The sequence below is a fragment of the Rhodnius prolixus genome, unplaced genomic scaffold (assembly GCF_049639745.1).
Source record: "Rhodnius prolixus isolate KJV_2025 unplaced genomic scaffold, Rpr scaffold_15, whole genome shotgun sequence".
Taxonomy (NCBI): Eukaryota; Metazoa; Arthropoda; class Insecta; order Hemiptera; family Reduviidae; genus Rhodnius; species Rhodnius prolixus.
Genome location: NW_027411605.1, coordinates 3,119,277 through 3,135,627, shown reverse-complemented (window position 1 = coordinate 3,135,627; position 16,351 = coordinate 3,119,277). Strand labels below are relative to the sequence as shown.

The following is a 16,351-nucleotide window of genomic DNA, read 5'->3' as shown; positions in this document are numbered from 1 at the left end:
AAGTTATTGAAACCACTAGTTTACTGGAAGACCAATTCAAGTTAGGCGCACACTATTCTGTAAATAATTGCAGCAGAAGTTGATGGTCTTAAAAAATATGGAGTAAGTAAAAAAAAGTAAAGTAATTGCCTATTTTTTCAGGCAGGGCTTTACGTCCAACTACCAATTAGGTGTCGTGGACGGAGGCGACTAGCAAACATACTTTACTATAAATTTCTTGTATTAACCTTTAAATAAAATCCAAGGCCTAAGACCGGGAATCGAACCCTGTACCACAATGCATATTAGCTTTGCAGGTCTCGCCTCTTAACAATGTTCACGTACACCTTTATATTGATGTCCTTAATGGACGGAAACTTGAAATATGGAGTATATGAATTATAATATGAACTATAATACTTTTTCTATTGAAAAATATATTTATTTTTTTACAAAAAATAAATACGGTTACAATTTATTTAAAAAATATCAATAATACATTTAAAAAAATCAGTGCTCTGTAGGTAGCTACAAGAAAATATCGAATTGATTTCAATAATAAACAAGTTTTGTACATAAATAAATAAAGTTTTTTTTTACTTTAATAAAATACAATGTAGTAATTAAAATATCAGATCTTGTTTGTGGCAAGATAAATTCAACTTTTTTCTTTTAATCATTTTTTAAAAAATGAAAAAGAAGAGAAACTTGCATACGGACACAATTGGCTTCCTTACTTTTCCTGCTTGTAAATCTTAAATTGGTATAAAGACAAGTTTCTCCCATTGAGTGGAGAAGAGTATGTTCAACTGTGAATCCAAGCCGATATTCTCTAATCTAATTAATTGTGCTTCCAAATCCTTATTAGTTTTGGTTACAATGGCTGTACCAGATATTCTCATTATTAATGGCTCTGGTGATTTATCGAATCTTGTGTCTATGGTTACATGGCAAGTAACATCTACATGGATATGCTTGGTTAATAGAGTAGTTCCACCTTTTTTCTTTGTTATCTGTAAATAAATAACAGCAATTTAGTGTATTTTCGTAAATGAGGAAATCTCTGCAGTCAGATATCCTCATTAACCGCCACCCTGGATGGTTTTAATCCTTCGAACACTAAGAAAGAATGCTGAAGTTCTAATATTCTCAACTACACTGTAATTATTTATAACTTGCTACGAGAGTAGTGACCTACAATACTGAAAAGATTTTCATCCCTTTAATCGATTTCCAAGACATGATTTCAGCCATAAGGGCATAACCCCTAATCCGTGCACACTCTTTATGAATCTAAGAAAAAAGTAGTTTACAAATGGATATCCTTGCAGTGTGGGCAAGACGATAAAAGAAGATGCGCTCGTGTACCTGAAGTACACCTCAGAAGTACTGCATTCAGCAACAATAATAATTATAAGCTGTTCAGAATATTTAAATTAAATAATAATCTATGCGCAGGAATCTATCTGAAAGGAAATGCTTAGGGTACTGAGAAGTACGAATAAATACCTGCCACCGGATTTACTTTTAGGGGATGTTGCCTTTTCATCCGTGATTGGCTTGAAGGAAATACTTTTACTCCATGTAATAACGGAGATATTGGCTCTCGGACCATCTTGAGGTCCGTTCTGTGCCTCTATATTTGGTATCTTAATTTCGAAAGGACAAAAGACTTGCGGTTGGCGTAGCGGTTAGTAAGAGAAATTTAAAAAAACAATTGCTCCAGTAGGGTAAGTATAAAAGAATAAAAAACTTATCAGCTTATATCGTAAAAGTTCCAATCTTTTTCTTTTATATTAGAAACATTTTCCCTGAAAAAGGTGCTAGACACCAGCGAGTATTTTCACAAAAACTGTTTTTGGTACTCTGTAACACTATTGTAACACGAACTAACTCAATAAGCAATAAGATCATTGAGAATAATAAATAGTAAATTTCGCAGGAAAAATAGTGAAACGGGTGGGTTAACAATAAATGCCTTTACAAAGTAAAATATTAACACTAACCTGTTCTTTTTCAATTTGTGGAGCATCCGCCCTAAAAACTGTCGCCTCTCCCAACCTCAAATTACCAGCCAGTATTTCAAACTTCATACCAGCTCTGACCGCCGACGGCTCGAAACCAAGACCATCTGGATGTGAATCACTCCAGAAATAATTTTCCGGATGGTTCAACGATTCCGAAGCGAAAGTGATTCTTTTACCATAGCCCATACCAGTTGAGACTAACTTCAAGATCTTTCCATTGAACAATGGCCTCCTTTTACCAGCTGCTGGACGAACTCTGTAGTAGAAACCGGGTATTATTCTTGGATCTATGTATGTACCTATGTTGGAGGGGAAAAAAAATGACTGAGTTAATAAAAATACATGTGTCCAATAATATTCAATTCCACTCGTAAAAATGTCAATAATAATAAAACCCTTACCAATAACTGGCAACTCATGGGCATCCAAGCCGGTTATAGTGTACGTGGTTGGGACATCGGCAATAGATTCACCACGCACTTTAGTCGACCTCAGACGATTATTGATGCCAGCCTTCAACGTGAAGCCACGTCTTGGATGACTTCCAATTGTCACGCCAATCAGTTTTGTTTTGAGGATACCTTTTGGAGATTTCACACTGATCGCTACTCCGCTCATCTGGAATTGGAAATTTTGCATTAATTTATTGGTTCAATAAAGTAAAATTTAAATATACAATTATTTTAATGTTATTTCTTGTTTGCAAAATTCTTAAAATTCGTTTCTTTGGAGGCGGAAAGGATTGAGCTTATTTTTCAGATCCACAGAATACAGATTGGATTACTTCCTCTTCGTAAATGTAGATAATCAAGTAAGTACAACTTATAATTTCCAAAAAATTAAAATATTTTGACATTTCAACACATGCTTGATTGCTCTCAAAGACTACAACGTCAGACTGAAGATTGAAGCAGAACTAACTGGCTAAAGTAAGAAACAAAATAGAGCTGTCATAAAAAACAAAGGATCCTTATGAAAACCTAGACGATTCACAATCAGTGTATCGCAAATAAAGAGAAGTATGAGAAGCAACGAAAAATGATTCTTATTATATTAGTAGGCTACATTTCGTCAACTTAAAATATTCTCTATTTGGGAAAGTTTACGAAGCTGACAGAAAGGGGAGTTTGCTTTAGAGAACTTCTACCTAAATTATAATGAACAGAATTAGAAAGTAAGAATAAATATTTTTACTTACTTTTCATTCTACCAAACAAATTGAATGAATGATTATCAGTAATCATAAGAGATTTTGCGAATTTGAGTTCTCTTGGAGAAATACCTGAATTGAGGGGGCCCTTAAGTTGGAAAAAGTGGATCTAACGATTGACCCACACTTTCCCTAGTGTCTTAGGTATATAATATATATCCACCCTAATTCAAAAAAAAAAATAAAGCAGACAGTTTCAAATTTTGATATTTAGAGGGTCAATAGAGAGTTTTTGATAAAAATGGTCGACCGGAAGTGCCACTTCGATTTTTCCAGAAAAAGTCGATTAAGAGCACTTCTGGAAAAGGGAAGAATCATGGAAAATGGATTTTAACCTATCCACTTGAAAACAATAAGCAAAACTATAGATAAAATATCCCGTAATTCTAAAACGTATTTTCCAAAATATTTAAATAAATTAATACCGCACTGATACTTACCGGTACCACAATATCACAGTTACTATCTTCGTACCATTCCACTTTGCACAAGGACCTGATTCTGACGGTTTTCTCCACAGAACCATCTTCTAATATTCGATGACCAACCTCTTCCTGTGGAACCTGCAATCAAAATTAATTATTGTTAAAATTCTGATTATAAATATTTTAATTACATTGTATGTAGATGAAAACTTGGTAAAAATATTTTTTTATTCTTTTAATTGTATATCATTTCAGCATTGAATAATTACTTAAATCATAAATTTTATGATTGTGTGATGCTTTAATCTTTAACAATGTCTTTCATTAAAACAATTAATGAAATCTTTGATGAAAATGAAATTTATCTGGTATTGTTTTCAACGATTCTCGTGCTAAACTGAATATTATTTTTTTTTAAAGAATTACAATTCTAATATAACTTACCTCCAAGCTTCTTGAGAAGCGCCTAATGAATGATTTGCAATAAGGGGTTCTACTTTGTTTTATTTAAAATTATGAACATGGAAAAATGATTTTAAAATACTGGTATATATGTTGTGAGCAAAAATAATTTCATCTTTGATTGGTAATGAAATATTTTTTCAATGAGAAATCAAAAAAATCCTAAGTAACTACTCTTAATTAAACTTTGATCAGATAATTGAATAATCAATAAAAACAGTGGAACTTAATTTTTCATTGTTTTATAGTTTAAATTAACTCACTGATGAAAAGGATTAATTACCAAGTTTGTATCAAAACAAAATATTTTTTAAATTTGTGAATTAATTTTTGAAAATTCCTCAAAAAAAATAACTTTTGAGATTTTCTTATATTTTAAACTTACTCTCATCCCAAGAAATGAGATTTGCAGTTTTCATTTAAAAAAAAAATCAGTTTTGATACAAAAAAAAAATTTACTAATTGGTGTGTGAATATAGTAGTATGTATTGTAACTAGAAATGGCAAGAAGTACAAATTTGAAATTCGTTTAGGTCACTCAGAAATATATTATCGTGTAAAAAAATTGCGATAATTTCAAACACACTACGAGGGTCGTTTGAAAAGTCCGTGCAAAAATAAAAACTACTTAATTTTTTGGGATAAACCTTTTTTATTTTTCAACATAGTCTCCTTTTAGGCTTATACACTTCGTCCAACGCTGCTCTAGTTTGTTGATCCCTTCCGAATAATAGGATTTGTCCAAGTCTGAAAAATAGCCATTCGTTTCTGCAATCACCTCCTCGTTTGAATAAAATCTTTTTCCCGCCAGTCATTTCTTCATATTGGGGAACAAATAGTAGTCCGAGGGAGCCAAGTCTGGAGAATAGGGGGGATGTGAAACGAGTTGGAACCCTATTTCCATTAATTTTGCGACCGTAACTGCTGAGGTGTGAGCTGGTGCTTTTTTGTGGGCCAATCGTGGGCGTTTTTCTTGCAGCACGGTTTTCAAACGGTCCAATAACGATGAATAATATGCACCTGTAATAGTTTTACCCTTTTCCAGATAGTCGATGAGGATTATTCGTTGCGAATCCCAAAAGACAGTCGCCATAATCTTTCCAGCCGAAGGAACGGTCTTCGCCTTTTTTGGCGCAGATTCCCCCTTGGTAACCCATTGTTTAGATTGTTCTTTGGTCTCAGGAGTGTAGTGATGTATCCATGTTTCATCCACAGTGACGAAACGACGCTTAAAGTCCTGCGGATTCTTCTGGAACAGCTGCAAACCGTCCTTGCAACACTTCACACGATTTCGTTTTTGGTCAAGCGTGAGCAATCGCGGCACCCATCTTGCGGATAGCTTTGTCATGTCCAAATGTTGATGCAAAATATTATGTACCCGTTCATTCGAGATGCCCACAGCACTAGCAATCTCACGCACCTTCACTCTTCTGTCATCCATCACCATATCATGGATTTTATCAATGATTTCTGGAGTAGTAACCTCAACAGGGCGTCCAGAACGTTCAGCGCCACTTGTGCCCATATGGCCACACCGAAAATCTTGAAACCACTTATAAACTGTTCTAATCGAAGGTGCAGAGTCACCATAATGTTTATCAAGCTTTTCTTTAGTCTCCTGAGGCGTTTTGCCTTTCATAAAGTAGTGTTTAATCAACACACGAAATTCTTTTTCGTCCATTTTTTGAAAATCATGCTCTCTGACTTTGCACGGACTTTTCAAACGACCCTCGTATAAACAATTAGAAGTAGAAAGTTTTTCCTAATAAGAAAAATTGTCACATCATTATTTGCTTTTAAAATATTTAGTTTCGAAAATTTAAACGATGTAGTTACTTGCGCTAGGTGACTTAGCAGGAAGAAGATTGTAAAAATATGAACTCGTTCATATCAGAAAAATTAATTTCTTTTGTGATAATTATTTTCAAATTGCTGAAATTCCGTCTTCAAAGTAAAATAAAGTAAGAAGAAACGTCTATAAAAATGGACCAGATATTTTTTACAGATACCCATAAAAATATTCTAGCAAGCAATAAACAATTTATCAACTGTGTCAAAAAAAAAAAAAAGAATAAATAATGAAAATCCAGGAAAATTCCTGAAACAAATAAAAATTTTTAAATTCCTCATCACCAAAACGATAAACAGCCTATAAAACTCGAAATTATTCTATTTCATTTTCCTCAATTACTGATCAAAATATGGCAATAAAAGTTGAAAAATTTTCAGTTGAAATATGTTAATGGGATCTTCATTAATTATCTTTTTCTTTTTTTTTTTTTAAGTGAAGAATACTCGTTTTTTTTTTCTCATAAAATGAAAATGAGAGTTCAAAATTTGATTATTTTTTTGAATTGCTTTACTTTTAGATTAAAAACCAAGGGGAGCCCGGTTATAGGGCTTTAGACAAAACTAATCGAATGGAACTGCTATTTCGATAAATCGATTTTCTACTTTCTTTTTTTTTAACTTAGTGTAAGTAAACATAACGTGCTCCGTTTTAATTTGGAGTTAAGAAAAACTCTGTTTAGGCAGTGCTGGGAAGAGAGTGCGAGATTAGAATGACACTGCCGCCGGCCTCCGGACAACCCAAGTCTATCACCGGAAAGTGAGCTGTAAGAAGCTCCTAGGAAGTGAGAACATCTATCGGCTAGCAGCTGGATTCGAACCCTGGATCTTCGCCTTGGAATGCAGTGTTCGCTAACCACTGAAACTAATCCCTTCCCCGTTTAGACTTTCCACATAAATGCTATTTTCTGGTTCTAGTACTTCCACAATATTTAATGAGAAATAACGAGTTGCAATAAATCTTCGCAATAAAAACAGACCACACAGTTCATGGGACAGTGAGCCGCAAAGGAGGATATTAATATCTACTAAAGGTAGCAATGACTGGACTCGGAGATCTCCGGTTTTGAAGAGACTAAGATGCTTTTATTTCTACGCCCAGAAATAATCCGTAATTTAGACTGAACCGCAAAAAAAAAACCAACATTTTCTCGATCAACACTGAAAATGGATCAACTAATCGACCAGATTCACATTTCTGAAAAAGAAGTTTATCATACTGAGCATAGATTCACAGAAAATAAGCAAAACTAGTTTCTTGCGAAGTCGCAGGAATTACAACTATTTTTTGACAGTGCCTCTAATCTGGTTTGTTATCAACCAAACAGAAACAAGAGCAAATTCGTATAACCTTCCAGTTTTGGTTAGTCCACATTTAAATTAATTATTTATTACTATCTTATTAAAAATTAAGTATTAATTTAGTTAATTTAGAAAACAAATAAGCGCATGCAAGAAGACACAATTTACTGACAAATACACAAACATATATACCAGGATTCATGGTGTTATGAATATATTTTTTAATATATTTATCTGTGAATAAAGATAAATATTTTTTTGAATAAATTTCTACAATTTTCTTCATTTATGAATTTTAAACTAACAATTGAAAAAAAAAAAAAAAAATTACGGCTCGAGAAGTGTACCTTGGTCAACCTGATTCAATTGGATTCAATTGTAGTTCGGGTTGCCCAGGGTGTGAGGTATTTTTTGTTAGTTGTTCGTTCAGTAGGGCCTCCTGGACATTCCTCCAGAATTTAGCTTGGCCTGACTGATTCTTTCATTTTTGTTCTCTGTGGATTGGTTCCGGTCGGGGGGCGAGGTGTAGATGTAGATTCCTTGGTGGTAGATGTTGATAACCTCTCTCACTTGTAGCCACACTTCAGGGAGGAGCCTCGTGTTATGCCATCTAATCTCAACACATTTCGCCATACTCCCGTTAAAGGGAACACACAAGCCACAACAATCCAGCCTCATTTTCTTTTTTGTTTACCCGAGGGAATATTAATTTTTCTCTCATTAAAGAACATTTAACTATTCGCGCCACGTGAAAATCATATGAGAGAAAAAATATATAATGATTTAAATTCAAACTTTTCATGCTTATTGGAAAACAAAAACAAAAAATCAAATAAACGAAAAAATGAACATTCCAAAAAGACATCGCGAGCACGTTTACGTCACCGGAAAATAGCCAAAGTAAAAATTTGTTTATACACAAAGCACATACTTGAAATTTTCCCATCATAAAGCGAGACAAAATTTTAAGTGAAAATAAAGATAACACATCAAATCAGTAGAAATTAATTACTCATTTTTTTTAAACACCCTGATTCGCAGAAAGAAGCTTGTCTTCAGAAATTGAACCAAAATATAGAGAAAATTTCAAAATTAAAAAAAAGGTATGTGCTTTGTATATAAACAATACCATATTTAAAACCGATTAAGCCTAATATTTTTCAGTTAATTAATCGGGTTTATTTTAATTAAAGTATGTTTAAAAATTTACTTAACTTAAATATCTTGTACCTAGTTATCAGAGCATTTAAATTGCCATTAAAATAAAAATTTAATTTTGATATTTTCCTTTTGCTTTATTTGATAAGACAACCTAATTTAGAGAGTAACAAAGAATCTGAGAATACCTTACCGGCACAACAATTGTTGTATTGAAAACGTTGTGTAAGGTAATTGGGTATACTCGTATAAGATATAAAATAGATCACGATATTCTGAAGGCATTAAGTGAAATAACATATTCATTTAATCGCAAAAGAAGCAATATGCTATATCACTTCATTAGTTATTAAATCATTGACAGCACTTTTTTGTCCTTTTTGAAGGAAGTACTATAATAAGTTTTGCAAGCAGCACACAAAGCACTGATTTGTTTAGTTTTAGTTAACTCAAATTGATGAAAAAAGACATAAATAATAAAAAGCAATGCAATTTACTCCAGAATATTGTGAATCTAAAAATCTCAAATTGAGTAAAACTTACGACTTTTAAAACTTTACTAAATTTTCTAAATTAAATTTGTAAAATTCTTGGTTACCCAAATTGTATTAACTTCTATTTTATATAACACATTTCTAATTGTTTTTAATTTTTAGAATCCAGGGTTTCCCAACTTTATAACTGACTTTTTTTGTTTTGTTTTCAATTCATTTTGTTCTTAAAATCTCATTGATTATTATAAAATAAATTCACATGAAAATTATTCCTTGAGAGTTGAGAAATCTAAAAAATAATAATAAGAAAAGTCGTTTGATTCGCATATTTTGATTCCTATGGAAGGGGAATATCCCTTTAGTGGATACCTACTTATCCCAAATTTCAATTGACAATATAAGACACAAGCCAGAGAGGTTATTTTCCCCCTAAAAGTTTTATTTCAAACCAGTTGGGAAACCCTGGATTGAAAAATAGAATACAGGATATTTAAGTTAAGTATAGTTTAATAATATGAAATGACCCATGAGAAATAAATTTAAAAACCAAAGGAGAACAGAATAAATGAAGTATGACAAAGAAAATTATGTAATTAAGCATTGAACGTTTTGCTTTAAATGAGACTGACACGTAAAAGTTTTCGTTTTTGTTTCATTTATTTAACGTGACTTATTCTTTTTAATTAAATTATTTTTAAGGTTAAATGATCTAGAAAAACGATAAAAGCTCGACGGTTGAACGTTTTCATAATACAAAAACGAATAATCATTGCGCTAACAAAAATCGACAGGACAAGTGACAAAAGAAAAAGCAGAACAAATTAATTCAGGCCCCAAAAAAAGAAAAAAAAATATTGACGCATTTTGTATTTACCTTTTGTTTTTTCTGGTTAAAACTTGAATAAAAGGAACAAAAAAAGATCTGTCTCACCTGATTTCTAGCAATCTCTAAAGTGCCAACGGGTAAACGGCTTGCATCGAATACAGTGAATTTATCGCCCACAGAGACTAGCTCCAATTCAAAAGCAAATCCTTCCGGCCGTGAATCAGCCCAGAAATAATGTGGATTGTCGTTCAATTCACCACGATCAGCTTTGAACGTGATTCGTCGTGAATATCCACGGCCGACTGATTCCAGTTCCAAGGCACGTCTCTTGAATAGCCATTTTTCTTGGTAACCATTCTGGAAATTTTAAAAAATAAAAAGTTTTTTTTGGATTTTTGATTAAATGGATTAGGAAAATAAGGAAACCATATATCAGAGGGGAAAAAATCCTTACTTGCTGCAATGGACGAACTCTGTATTTAAAGCCAGGTACCACTCTGGGATCCACAAATATTCCAATAACTGGAAATTCATGTTTTCTGATATTTGCAATCCTATAACTAGCTGGTATATCGCCAATGCTGGATCCATTAACTTCTATAGGCCTTGATTCTGTAGATGTGCATTTGCATTCAGCTTTGCATATCGGTGCAAATGTATTCTGTACTAAATCCTATAAACAAAGATAGTAAACATTGAATTAGAAACAATTAAATATCAGTAATTTTACTAACGATTCAAATACACATGTTCGCTTTGAGCGCGCTCAGTAGATTTCTCTTCAAATCTTTTAAAACGAGTTTCAAAGATAGAAAACTTACTTAGAAGGTAAAAAACATGACCCTTAATCTCATTATCACTAGTCTCCTCGCATTTCTATCTAACGTAAAGCTATTCAGGAATTAATTAAAAATACGAAAGCCAATATTTAATGAAGATAGTTTCAATGAACTATTTATAAAGTGGCCCCACACTTCACAATAAACAAAAAAAACTCGAAGCTATAAATAATTACTACAATATTTTTAAAAAAACTTACTTGAATGTTGCAGATTTTAAAACATTTTCTCCAAAATATTTTGCAAATTAAAAATAAAAATAACATTTTCCGAAATTAAATAAATATTTAAACTATAAGATTTGTCATGATTTTAGGATGAACTCGTAGTCTCCTATCTGGACACAGTAAAAGCACTATTAAAGGTGACTACCAATTTTTTTTCTCAAAACACAAACAAAATACATTTATAATGTGCCAAATTTAGCTTAAGAAAATTGGCATTAGTATTTTTTCTAAATTGCAATTGAGTAATTTGTTTATACTCCATCTAAAACGCAGTACATAATGTGATAAATAAGCAGAACAGAAATAACTGATGAGTTTTTGCTATTGTAAAAGACGATTTTGCTTCAGCTCAAATGGATTCATTACGAAGAGATACGTTATTTGGTAACCATTACAATTTTTTACTTTAAAAACAACCGTTTTTGGCATTTTTACAAAACTTTCAAGGTTTTTCTATTTCTTTTAAAGGGAATTTTAAAATAATGAGACAATGATTTATAATTAAGAGCTGCAATACGACAAGGACGCCAATCTTGAAGCTGTTATTCATTAAAACCTACCCCTTTAGGGCAAGTGTTCGGCTTCTTGTTTAAGAGACTAACTTAACAAACTCATTAGGTTTTTTTTAAGAGAAAGAGCCAAATGGGTCAGAACTGTTCTTGCTTAAAAACTTCTTTACTTTTAGTTTTAGAGTATCCGAATGGTAAAGGACTTCCAATGTAGAGAAATCAAAAGCATATTCTTACAACACTAGAAATTCTCCAAAAACTCAAGGACTTATTTTGTAGAATTTACTGTTTTCAGATAAGCCTATTCAATTCAAATTTTGTTTTCTTGTAATCTTGAAATGGGCCTTCACATTAGATATTAGGTTGCTGAAAATTGTTGTAGTAAGGCACACTAAAACTAGCATTTCGCCCTAGAATTGTGTTTCAAGAATGAAAGTGATGAGGAGTTAGGATGCTAATAGCGTAACAATAGTTTAAAGATCGTTGGGTCCATTTTCAAATGAACACTGGACAAACCAATTCCAAGTAAGATGGGAGATACCTTTCACAGGAATTTTGAAGCTTTGGCCATTAAAAACTTAAGTTTCTCTTTCTAGGGACTAAGGTTTCGTCTGTATCGACAGAATACCGTCCAGCGGGCGAAGTTGCACTGAAAAGTCTTCCATGACCTTACACAAATGTTGACGCGTAAATAAATTAAAAATTTCTTTGAGTATATATACAAATAATACTAAAATTTACCTGATAGAATGGATCCTGGCACGGTTGACAAGGACTGCTTGGACGGCTTTTGGCAGCTTCATCAATCTGTGAAAGAAAAGGACGAAAAAAAATTTAAAACTGACGTTAATCCTGTCCATCTAGTGTGGTTACAAAACAGGAGAATCTTATTTTCTTCATTTACAAACACTAAGTAATTAATCGGATTCTAAAGAAAGAAGCTGGGCTTCTGGATAGCGTAAGTCATTCGGTGGAGATTCGCCACTCGCCAAGTTTGCACACTTTCTGTTCACTGAAAATGACGTACTTCTAAATGATGGCCATGTCTTCCAGGGTTGGGTACTAAGAGTAACGGAATTCTAGGCAAGCATCTGTTTAATTATTTGTTTTAAGATTTTTTCCCCTTTCTATGCTATAGTAACACTAGAGGAGAGCCGAAAGTGTCTTTGGATCAGAGTTACGCCTAATTTATTCATCGAAGAGGAGTTAATTAGCTTAATTTCAACTAGCATCGATTGTGTTGTTCTGCTTTAGATCTTGAATTGTTTTTGTATACGTTCATTCAACTTGAGTTCCACTGATTAATTTCAGCACCGTAAATTCATACCCATAAGCTGAAGTATGGATCTGGGTTGAATATATTGCCAAAACTAATTTAGAGGTATTATTCCCGCTTTTTATCTTTCTCAACTAGGCACAGGAGGCCGAGTTAAAGATTCGGAGAGATCTTGCTAGGAAAAGGAACTTAAATGTAAAACCTGCTGAAGTCAATGAGCTAAGGTAAGTCTAAGGTGGTTAGGATGGACCCAGCCAAAACGACTAGACTTATCAAAGGAACAGAAGTATAGAGGAGAAGAAGAAATGGTTAATCAGATAGGGTGAAAGAGATGCACTCCAAAAATAAAACAGACTAACGCAAGGTGTTAAATTTGGCCTCGTTAAAGAGAAAGTGGATTAAGTTGTATAGAGGGGAAATCTTACAATAGACGTAGAAAGACTATGATAAACAGGAGGTACAAATCAAACTGATGCACGTTTGTGTGTTGTGTTTATGAGAGTAAAGAAAACCTTTAGAACCATTTTCTACAAAAAATAAAAAAAAGCAAAACCACTTTAGTGAATTGAGACTTGCGGTCAATAAATTTCGGCCAATAACACACGAAAGCATAAACCAAAAGCAACAATAATGGCAACATGAAATTTTAAATTTGTACATAGTTCGATTTTCATTTTATGAGATATTACTGTAGTCACTAACACTAGACAGATGCGCTTTTGAAAAAGAAATCATGTTCTAGAGACCAATTAATTCATTGCCACGGCAGCGGTATATCCTTTTAATAGATATAGATGCGAGAAAAAATGTAAATGTTCAATCCGATTTTGTTTACTTTCTCTAGCATGATAAGGTAAGGTTTGTAAAGAATATACATTGTTTCATAAATTAACCGAAGATCTACGCATACAATAAATGAATTCATTCGTTTGTCAGCTGTGTTTTGGAAGCCTAGACGTGATTTAATCAATGACAATGCCACCAAAAAATAAAGAAAAGAAAGCAATTTAGAACTAGTTTACAGTATGAAGGAACTCTTTAAAGAAAGCCCTAAAATATAATAACTAAAAAGAAAAAAAAAAAAACCTGACTGCATACGATTTAATGATACCATATCAGTTTTGTGTGGAAATTAAAAACCTACGAGAAGAAAGAAACCATATATTTACAAATCAAAGAAAAATCAATTAATTTAATGTGAAACCAAACATCTACTGACAATGTCATGCAGTGACCCATTCAGTAGGTTTGTAGTCGGTGTTAAATCCAGAGTTTAATTAATTCAGGAAAAAAAAAATGTTGATATGGCAGTTATTTCTTGTTACAAGAAGTAATTAAATACAGAGATGCACTCACTTTATTGTAATAAAACTAAAAAGTCGCAAAAAAAATTTAGTTAAAAGGAAAATTTTCTAATGATCTTACAAAATGACCAAAAAAAAAAGAGTAGCAATCAAAAATTTACATTATGTTCACAAAATTACTTTATGTTAACCGCCTGATCTTTAGAACGTATTTGAACTGTGAAACTCGTTGAAATTGGGTAGAGCTTTTAAATGAGAGGCGGCATGCAGTAACAAAAAAGATCAATACGTGGCGCAGGATTGTTAAGCTGTGTGAATACAGGGCTATGGAAACCGCTTAAAGCTTTAAAGGTTTCACTGAAGACAACAAATAAACTAGGCCAAATGTTTTGATGATTCATAAGCATACCATAAACAAATGGAAGCTTCACAAAACTGGGTTTTAAATTAAGAAAACTTTGTAGTTATTTTTCAGTTTTACTCACTTTGTTAAAAAGAAAAATTTATAAAATGAACTTAAATTAGGTGAAGGATTTTTTAAATTTTCAACTACGTAAATTTATAAAAAAAAAATAGCCCTGATAACTTCCAATTATGACTTCTTGAGCTTCAAACCACTTTCTAAAAATACATTCTTAAACCTGCAATGTTTACACTACATAATTTTTAAGGGTAGACTGCATTCTATATGAATGCAGTGTGTAACTTTTGTTTGCTTACATACCCAGTTATTATTATTAAAACAATGCTAAAATACCGTGAAAAGAATTACTACTTTTTTTTCTAAATAAAATTTAAAAAAGCTCTAAATATAGCTTTTGACGAGCTCAAAAAGTAATCTTCACAAAATTTGAACTCTTTTTAAATTTTGCACAACTAATCACTTACAAAAATCGTAAAACAAATTCCAAAAAAAAAAATTGATTTATATTTACCTCAAGTTGAGCAGATGGGAACAGATCTGGATCTTCAAGAAGGCCGGCTAAATCTTCTTCCAGGATATTACCACCAGTTAATCTTCTACCCCAAAGCCTCTGCAATCCAAATTCAGTCGTAAATTCTGCAGTGGTTTCCATATTTATTTCTTCAAAAAAATGCGTTTTTAAAATTTAAAAAAAGTCTCTCTCTTTAAGTTGAAGTATTTCGTTAAATATCAAATATGGTTAAAAGAGAGCTTGCAGTAGCGGCAACGTAAAATTAAAAAAAAAAACACAATAAAGGAAAAATAAATAAAATAACGGTAGTAATTGTTTTCAAAAACAATACGATTTTCAACGCAGCCTGTACGCTTTCTGGGCAGACACAAACTGAGACTGAGCCAGGCCACAGACCTTACTTATATGTGCCGGTTATCCTGCAAGTTGATTGGTTAGCTTTCAGTTTCGGAGGCCCCCCCCCACTGATACAATATTTTTTTTTCGTGTGCGTGTGACTTGTTACCCACGTGAACAACTCGTGTTCTTGGCAAGACAAGGCATAGTTTTCCATAAGGAAAAAAAAATATGTTTTAATATTTTTCCACCTAAATTCTGATAACCTCTTGTACACTCAAAAAGTTTATCCAAGGAGGACTAATGGTGCGTCATATTTTAAATACGATTGTGCGTTATTAAAATGATAATCCTGTTGTCCTCGATTACCCCCCGCGAACTCAAATTTTTTTTTTATCTAGGAATATGTTTTGGGTTATTAGCGATCTGGTTAACCTTTTTTTTTTTTTAAAGAACTATTTTAAAATAACTAAAGCTATCAATAAAAAGAAACTGATTCAGAACATTTACACAACTTTTCATAGCGCAGTTTAAGCAATTGAATTTTCTTGTAACATTGATTTGTACTAAAAAGTTCAGCATCAGTACATCTTTTCTTTTATTGTAAATTTTTGATTTTGTAAGCTGTATTTTTAATACCTACAAGAATAATCATTTAATAGTTTTTCGTCCAATGTGGTAAGACATTATTTATTTAAAATTATTATTCTTCTTAAAAATAGTTTGTTTTAATACAGTTCAAATGATGACGAAAATCAATTAAATATCGATTCTTGAAGTTAATAAAAACTCGCAACTTTCAATACTAAAAATTGCGATAAAAGGTATGCTGCATCGCAAACTACTGTTGAATGAAAAGCGTGGCAACCCATTGAACTCCATCTAAAACCAATGTTCTTAAATAAAAGTTTCAAAACAAGGAGAATGTACTTAAATTCAAATGAAACCAGTTTATAACATTTGTTACACTGCAAGTTGAGAGAATTGCTCATTTTTAGGGTTAGGAGTGCTTAAATTTGAACGTACAGGTTTGTGAAGTTTGTAAAGATGAAACCAATAATGAGATTAAGGTACGTGTTATTTAACATTTTATTGATTTTCTAAAAGAGAATTTGAAGTACATAGGTGCGTGGGATTGTAAATGCGTATTATTAGTGAAGTTATTGGAGTACGTTGATGAAGGCGTTAAAGAAA

The 16,351-nt window shown here is 32.4% G+C and overlaps 1 protein-coding gene across 2 annotated transcripts; it reads right to left on the bottom strand.

Moving 5' to 3' along the window:
• Nucleotides 1-388: 388 nt before the first annotated feature.
• On the bottom strand, nt 389-15,205 carry LOC141454913 (uncharacterized). Of its 2 annotated transcripts, XM_074129615.1 has the most exons (8): nt 14,822-15,205; nt 12,048-12,113; nt 10,186-10,404; nt 9,837-10,088; nt 3,657-3,779; nt 2,408-2,624; nt 1,986-2,305; nt 389-992 (listed from the first exon to the last, which is right to left on the bottom strand). In XM_074129615.1, the coding sequence occupies exons 1-8, from the start codon at nt 14,960-14,962 to the stop codon at nt 735-737; spliced, it is 1,596 nt and encodes a 531-aa protein (XP_073985716.1). In that variant the 5' UTR covers nt 14,963-15,205; the 3' UTR covers nt 389-734. The 2 variants fall into 2 exon arrangements, with proteins under 2 accessions (XP_073985716.1, XP_073985718.1); XM_074129617.1 differs by lacking the exons at nt 12,048-12,113; nt 14,822-15,205 and adding an exon at nt 10,771-10,922.
• Nucleotides 15,206-16,351: the final 1,146 nt, after the last annotated feature.

Excerpts from the sequence above, each read along its gene's own strand:
- LOC141454913 (XM_074129615.1), bottom strand. The coding sequence starts at position 14,962 with ATGGAAACCACTGCAGAATTTACGACTGAATTTGGATTGCAGAGGCTT. Across the intron at positions 3,780-9,836 it reads TAGAGATTGCTAGAAATCAG|GTTCCACAGGAAGAGGTTGG; the intron begins GTGAGACAGATC and ends TTTTGATTGCAG. Across the intron at positions 2,625-3,656 it reads ACTGTGATATTGTGGTACCG|ATGAGCGGAGTAGCGATCAG; the intron begins GTAAGTATCAGT and ends TTCCAATTCCAG.